This window comes from Rhincodon typus, chromosome 8 (genome assembly GCF_021869965.1).
Source record: "Rhincodon typus isolate 14 chromosome 8, sRhiTyp1.1, whole genome shotgun sequence".
In the NCBI taxonomy this organism is placed as follows: domain Eukaryota; kingdom Metazoa; phylum Chordata; class Chondrichthyes; order Orectolobiformes; family Rhincodontidae; genus Rhincodon; species Rhincodon typus.
Genome location: NC_063339.1, coordinates 59227316 through 59235511, shown reverse-complemented (window position 1 = coordinate 59235511; position 8196 = coordinate 59227316). Strand labels below are relative to the sequence as shown.

Below are 8196 nucleotides of genomic sequence, written 5' to 3'. Positions count from 1 at the left end.
AGGCCCGAAACGTCAGCCTCTCTGCTCCTATGATGCTGCTTGGCCTGCTGTGTTCATCCAGCCCTGCACCTTGTTTGTGGAGAAGTGATTTTTTTTTTCTCTCTCTACGGTCAGTGAGAGCCAGAACCGATTCATAAACCAGCACAGATGGGGGCCTGATACATATAAAAAGCGACACTGTAAACGGGTCACTCTGTAATTGTAAACAAATATTAACACGAGGGGATGATGGCGGTGGATAGCGGGGCCGGGTGAGGCAGTGGCTTTAAACGCTACAATTGAAATAAAGTCAATGTGACCTGGAACACCACATATTCACGATGAGTGAGTGACAGGGGCATAAGTTGCCAATTCTCTTCCTGGTTTTGAAGGTGCCGAGCTGATTCGGTATGGTTGCAGAAATGTCTTCGTACCTTCTTCACTGGCTCGTCTTTCTACATGTGGGAGAGAGGGGCCAATTACACAAGCACTGCTGGTCGAGGTCACCAATGGGCGATTGAACGCTGACTGAACTTTCCCCTCCTTGGTACAGCCATGAAGGAATCAAAATATTCCTCTCACCCCAGCGACGCCGGAGCAGCTTTTAACTAACTCAACTCTGACAGGGGATTGAAACTGAGACCTTCTCAAGATAGCATGTGGCTTTGCTTTGTAACAATACTGCGGTGCTAATGGAAGGGGTCTGCAGAGTACAGCAACCAGGTGTCCCTGAAATTGGTCGGTGTGCACGGGGGAGGGGAGGTAATGCAAAAGAAACCACCATTTCAGAGTCAGTTCAGGCCTTCACAATCTGATCGATACGCCAAGCTCTGATGGCGAGCAGGTTCGATCCTGATAGATGGAAGCACCGTGAGCACTGAAGTGAACAATTACCATCAGATATCTCAATGAACTCAGTGATCTACTAAAACAAATGCTGCACTCATTGATATAGATCCTCTTACTACAAGTCATTTGTCCTCTATCCACTCTATGATTGGAGCTGCCTGTACAACGGGTGGAAGCCGAAAGTATTAATTTACTCCGACACTTCTACACATTCTGAGTAGCGTTTTATTTAAAAAAAAACAGAAAGCGCTGGAGAAATTCAACAGGTTTAGCATCATTTGTGGAGAGGGAGACAAAGTTAACGTTTCAAGATCTTTCCTGACTTACAGTATGCATATCTATAATGTCGTGTTAACAAGGTGTAGTGCTGGGTGAACACAGCACGCGAAGCAGCATCAGAGGAACAGGAAAGCTGACGTTTCAGGTCTGGACCCTTGCTTGGCAGAGTCTCAGATTCTCCAGCATCGGCAGTTCCCACTATCTCTATAATGTCGTGTAACTCTTTTTATTTCTTTCTATTTTTGTACCCAGCAGTTGTACCTAGGTACTTTACATCTAAGATGGCTCTGTCTGTTGGCGACATTGTACACTTTTCAATGTACTCCTGTTCTTTTGTAAATTGAGTACAGATGACAGTAAACCTAATTCTAATTCTTCTTCAGTTCTAAAGGAGGGTCGCTGGACTCGAAATGTCAGCTGTTTCTCTCCCCACAGATGTTGCCAGGTCTGCTGAGTTTCTCTAGCGCTTTTTTGTAACTCAGCTCGCCATCATCCGCAGGATTTGGCTTTTATTTTATCTATGTGTTGGTTTCTGTTTGTAGATTCCCTAGCCCTGCAGTATTTAATGGCAATCACAATGAGGATTCAATCTCTGGTACACACCACACTCTATAATTGTATACATTGTTATGGTCATGGGGCCAAAACGGATCCTGGCCAGAGGTTCAGGTCAAGACAACGCGGAAAAGCCGGGCTGCTCTGGGGGACATTGTCATTGAGAAGGATGGGACTAAAATGTCAGTATTCAGACACTAACACGGGTTGAATTTGAGTGGTAAATACCTTATCTTTCAACGTGTTTGAGAATATCAAATCCATCCCCAGAATTCACAATCTTTTGCACTCTTCCTAGGCCTCCAAAATGTACACTATGATGGAGTGAATCTGACCCCTCATTCCCAGCTCCCCCATGCACACATGTCTGATTTTTTTTTCCTTTATTCATTCACGAGATGAGGGTGTCGCTGGCTCAGCAGCATTAATTGCCCAGAGAGCAGTTAAGAGCCAAACACATTGCTGTGGGTCTGGAGTCACGTGTCGGCCAGACCAGGTAAGGATGGCAATTTCCTTCCCTAAAGGACACTACTGAACCAGACGGGTTTTTGTTTTCGACAATCGACACCGGATTCATGGTCATTATTAGATTCTTAATTCCAAGTAGATATTGATTCAAATTTCACCGTCTGCCATGGTGGGATTCGAACGCGGGTCCCTTGAACGTTATTTGCGTTTGCTGGATTAATAATCGGCTGATTATACCGCAAGGCCATCGTCCCCCCCGAGCTGAAGTAAAGCGGTACTCTATCACTAAATCATTCTGTCCCTCGGGCTTTCATTTCATGTTACTCAGGATCAGACGAGTGTTAACTGTTCTGCCTGGATGATCCACACAGCGAGGTTGTTTCCTTAAAGCCGTTCTAGAGCAGCACGGCGAGGTAGAAAGTGCCATTAACCAGGCCGACATTCAGTCATCGCCACGATACTTCTCCAATTATTTATATTCCCACTGCATACTCTATTGGGTCTGATTTCGTGTCCCGAGGGCACCATCTGCCTTCTCTCCACCTGCGCTTTGTATTAGCAACGTCCCCCACTCTGACTGCCAGTCCTGTTTCTGCTTGATGCATTAGGAACCGTGCAAGGAATGTGGCAAGGCGAATATTACACGTTGCGGTGGCGGACTGGCCATAATCTGGCCCTTGTGCAAACTGGAAGACCCCTTCACTGGCGCTGCGTTTCAGCTGAAGTAACACGGCAACTAATATTAAAAGTACAAGCGTGTCACACAGTAGAACACACAGCACCTTAAAGAAAAAGCAGGGCTATCTCTAATACCTTAACGATGACTGTCATGGCAATGTGAATAGCTGTCTCTTCGGGTTATGGTCTCTTTGGGGCGAGTTTATTTTTCTGAACTTCAAACTGATTCAAACACAATGATCGAGGCGTACAATTCAGTGTGACCTTGAGAATGCATCATTGCCGAAACTGCTTTGAAGCTGCCTTCGCGTCTCCGCTGCTGATCCCGGTGTTTCCCACATATATAAAAGGGAAGGGAGCTTGTTCGCTCAGAGATACGTGTTCTTTTTTTAAAAAAAAATCTTACATACAATGATAATATTGGTGTTTAACACGCTTAACGTCTAGGAGTGTTAGCAGGTCAGCACCAATGCAGGAGTGACTTTGGAACAGACAACCTGCACCGAGGAGGATCCCGCTCTGGTACGAAAACACCAAATGCTGGAGATCTCAGCGGGTCAGATAGCATCCACGGAGAGAGAGCAAGCTCACGTTTCGAATTTAGATGACTCTTCATCAGAGGTGAAGTGAAGTGTGGAGGGGACAGCATTTATGCTATTAGTTTCGGGTGGAGTGGGTGCAGGGTGTTGGTGGAGAAAAGATGCTGATAGTCCAGATTAAGTGATCAATATGGGAGAATGGCAGAACAATGGTGTGTCTAACAGTCAGACTTGAAAAGAACTGGAATAGGGTGGGTGGGGCGGTGGGGGTGAGGGGAGAACATGATAACAAGCTACAGGAAGGGAAGAAATGGTTCACAATTTAAAGCTACTGAACTCAACAGTCCAGAAGGCTGGAAAGTGCCTAGTCTGAAGATGAGATATTGTTCCTCCAATTTGCATTGTGATTCACTGGAACACTGCAGCATGCCCAGACATGTGGGCATTCCAACCGGAGTCGTGTTAAAATGACGGGCTACCGGAAGGTCGGCGTCATGCTTGCGCACTGATGGTCTGCAACGGGTCACCCAGTCTGTTTGGTTCCTTCAGTGTAGAGTAGGCCACACTGGGTGCAGCGAATACAATACATGAGATTGGAGGAGGCACAGGTGAAATGCTGCTTCATCTGGAAGGCCCATGGATGGTGAGCAGGGAGGAGGTGAAAGGGCAGGTATTGCACCTTCTGCGGTTAGATGAGAAAGTGCAGTGGCGTGCAGCTTTTGGTGGTGGAATGGACTAGCATGTCCCGCAGGGAACGATCCCTACGAAGTGAAGACGGCGGAGTGAGGGGAAGATGTGTTAGTTGGTGGCGTTCTGCTGGAGTTGTACAGAAAACAACAAATGGTGGAGATCACTTACATCACAGTCTGCTATAGTGATGCGGGCCTTCGAAGAGTTTACACTGCCCCCCTTTTTAACCTTCCCGAGGAGTGATACTTAGCGGAGAGTCGTCTATTACCCTCAGCTCTGCCTGGATCAAGTGTTGAATTCCAGTTTGGAATATAAAAATGCTTTCCAGTTTTGCCTGGTTTCAAATGATCGTGGGAGTTTTCCCTGTCCGCTTTACATAGTCACGGGCTCAAAGGTCAAATGTTTAGAAAGTGGGTTGCTGTGGGTGTGTGTGCGTGCAGGATGGGGTTGGGGCGGTGAGATGATGGTGGCATCGGGTTGGGTTTGTCTTTTGCGGTTGTTCGGGAACTAAATGCGAACAATGTACTCATAGACCTCGGTCTGTGGCTACCAGTCTCGCAGCTTTAACTGCAACACACATTCGCACACACATACACACTGGATCCCCCCAGTTGAGAACAAAGCTCGGAAGAGAACTGTAACTTGCAGTTGACATTGCCCATTCCACATGACATCTCGCCACTCAAAACCAAATATTGGATCTGCTGATTCTCCTAAAGTTGAGCAGCATCAGAGGAGTAGGAAAGTTCTTCCTGTTCGTCTGATGCTGCCTGGCCTGTTGTGTTCCCCCAGCTCCACACTGTGTTATCTCTGACTCCAGCATCGGCAGTATTTGTTATCTCCTAAAGTTGATTTTGTTAAAGTGTTTACTATCTCCCAACTGCTTATCAACTCCCCTCTCTCACTCTTCGCTTTGACCTTGCACTCTTCTTTATCATGGTAGCTGACTATCGGCACATCAAACAGGGATCGATCAAAGATATCGCCGTAAAATGACAATTCAGCTGGTGGTGTGGAACACTGGGTAGACACCCTGCAGCGCTGTTTGGTAAATAAGGGAGGCTGTGGGTTCATATCCAGCCGATTATTGGACACAGCCCAGTCATTGTGAGGACTTGGGCGCGCTCCTTCACTGTAAAGGAAAAAGAGCAGCACTTCAGATCTGGCACATTCATCGTTTGTCTCTTCCAAATGTCCTCTTCACTCGAAGTGTCAATAAAAGGTGGCGAATCTTTTGAGTGTGAGAGAGGGACGTTTGGAGGATTGGAATACTACATGTTTTATTAACACCTGCGGAGTGGGGGGGGGGGGGGGAGAGAATCCTTTTTGCAGCCATTTTATTCTATTCAACCTCGACATTAAACGTTCAGGGTGTTGATAGTTGAAGGCATATTACTGGACTTCTCCATCTCACAGCGATGTTCCTGTAATTGCCTGGATTAGTGCGTACCCCGAGAATTAAAATAAATAGGGGGACAGGAACCGATGCAGTGCTAGCATTCGGAAGCTAGGCATTAAAAGAAACATGGATAGCGGGCAGTTAATGACAAAAGAGACTGTGTCAGTGCAGCGTGCCTTGAATCAGATATCAAGGTGCCGCAGTCGGATTCAATCATTCATTAGAGCGGCAGCGCCGCAGCCTCACTGCTACCACAGCAGTGGCTGTCTTTCTTCATAGCACTGCCCCGTTTCAGGAACTGCGGGAAACTTCGTTCCTTTTCCCACTGTTTCACGCACATAATACAACAGCTTAGACTATTTCACTGAAATTGCATTTGCATTCAAAGGACTAGGAAGTTGCAGCGAGCTTCGTGCAACGCCGGCTGCAAGACAGAACAGGAATGTTTCAGTAACTGATCTCAGCTGTTGCACCTTGAACCACAACAAAGAAAATCCACCAGCTTCTCACTCCTGGGCCCTAACATCAAACTGCGACACACACTGCCCACTCCCACCGCCGAAACAGTGTCGTTAGCAGTCTGCTACTTTAACTCGGGTGGGTTTGAGATTTTGACCCATTCTAGTAAATTGAAATGTAATTGTACTGTCGGTGGGGTGGGGGAATGGACATTACCTTCTTAATTATTTGTTAAGTACTTAACAGTGGATGCATCCAAGGTAGTACAAAAAAATGAAGATTCAACTTCTTTAAAAAACAGCCGTATATTAACGGGGAATAAATGGCGGATTTCAGTAGTCGGGAGATAATTTGTCTTTCTAGCGCAGAGACAGTCTCGTTTCAGAACTGAAAGCATGCAACTGCTTAAAAAAAAATTACCGTGAACACAGAAGTTAACTATTATCTTTAATTAAATGTCTAACCATGTTGTCTTTTCAAGCGCCTTTTCAACAGACAGCACAGCAACGGAAGTTTCAAAACTTTGGCTACATTATGATTTATATTTTAATTGAAATACTTCACCGATACACATCTAGCATGTGTAATTGTACATAAAAGAATTGAAAGCAGCTTAAATATCAAATTACTCAAGTTTAGCTTCAATTGGCAACAAAAAGGGGAGGAAATGAATAAAAAAACCGTTTGATCATTTGACATTCTTCGAACTGGTTTCAAATGCATTATTACATTTTTTGATTAACTCAAACGTCCCAATAGCAACCCTAAACTGAAATGTTTCATGTGAACAATGTTAACACACGTGCATTCAACCGGTTTCACTGCCCCCCCCCTTCTAGTTTTTAAGCTGTTAGCTCGCCGCATTTGTTTTTGCACACCTGCAGTGGTGATAGTGAACAGGTACGTCAGTGACTTTTTTTTAAATTACAAAATTATCAGCTTGGATTTATCCAGAATGATTGATTCTACATGGTCATAATAACCCATAACATCTTGTGTTGGCTTCTCGGAGGCCGTTGAAACACCTGTAAGATTTACTTACTGAGTACAGCATCCCGACAAATTCCAGCGCAACTCGTTTGTATTGCTGCAGTTTAACGACTTCTCGTTTTGACAATCTGCCTAACAAATGACAGCTCCGTAAATCTACCGATGTGCCCCTGAATGTATCCGATTCAAAATACAAGTAGCAATAATGTCGTCACATGTGCAGCACATTCAACCTAACCCTCACCGGCAGATCGTGTAGGCGTGAAATAAAGTAGACTTTATTAGCAAGTATCGAAGCCGGGCGATTTCTGTGCTCTGACATGTTAATATGTGCAATGCTGAGATTAGGTGTCTTTGCCATTCAAGTGTACACTTACCGTCTTTTATACGTAGAAGTCGGTGCTCAATGGGAAACCTGGTAGAGAAAGACACACATGTAAAGAGTAGTTCAAGCCCCACTCCCTTTAATAGGGATTAATTTGGGAAAGTCAATTCGTGTTATACGAAACAAATTACGTAACGAAGCATATCAGAGACTGGGTACACTTGATGTCCAAGGCTGTTGTTCTATTGTAAAATTCGTAGAGACTCCTGGTGTCTGACTAGAAACAGTTAACCGCTAATATCTGGAAATCAAGGAGTCAACATGCACAAAAGTGAATATTTGCTTAGGACAATGTGTATTCAGTGCTAAAAGCTGGCGATTCTCACAAAGCTCGAGAATGACAATTAATATCGGTCAAACATAAAGACTCAGTTGTTAAATTACTAAATTCTCCCAATTTTAATGGTGGCAGACTGTTTATTTTTTCCAATAGAAAAATAAATCTCAATACATTCGAAGTCTTACACAAAAAACTGGGATAAACGTATTCCTGTATAGCACCGTTTACACATTCTTAAGGTAAACATTATTTTCATTAAAGCACTTTCTTAGAAAGCGACATATCAACAGAATTTGCTAACCTCTGTTAACCATCTGAATGCGATGGAACACTACTGTACAGGGAACCTTGTGCATGGTGGCGTGGTAATCTCATTTTAAAGGTTTGTTACAGATGTGATGGGAAGCTGAAAAGGAGCCGAATAAGCAGGAAAGAGCTTAGAATTGTTGTGAGCAATGAGTCGGAATGATCCGTTAAAAAGTTAGATTTTTTTTGACTGTTCGATGAGAGAAATGGTTTTCCTGGAAGATAACAAGGCTACTCTTCAAAGGGCCCTAAACAGTTGCTGATTAAGAGTGTTGAAATGAGAAGCGCTTTCGTGATCCCATGCCTGAAGTGTATATGAAAGTATGAGGTGTCGAATGTG

The 8196-nt window shown here is 44.5% G+C and overlaps 1 protein-coding gene across 4 annotated transcripts in view; it reads right to left on the bottom strand.

The window, feature by feature from the left end:
- LOC109912316 (RNA-binding protein Nova-1) overlaps positions 1–8196 on the bottom strand; it is a 358414-nt gene that overhangs the window by 101100 nt on the left and 249118 nt on the right. For 3 of the 4 annotated variants that reach the window (XR_007262714.1, XM_048600400.1, XM_048600401.1), the window contains one exon: positions 7263–7300. Coding sequence is in view for 2 of the 4 variants with exons in the window: in XM_048600400.1 (XP_048456357.1) it covers positions 7289–7300 (12 nt within the window). In the remaining 2 variants the exon portion in view is untranslated. Of the gene's footprint in view, positions 1–7262; positions 7301–7645 lie in introns of those variants that run through there. The other variant, XM_048600399.1, reaches the window with a different exon arrangement.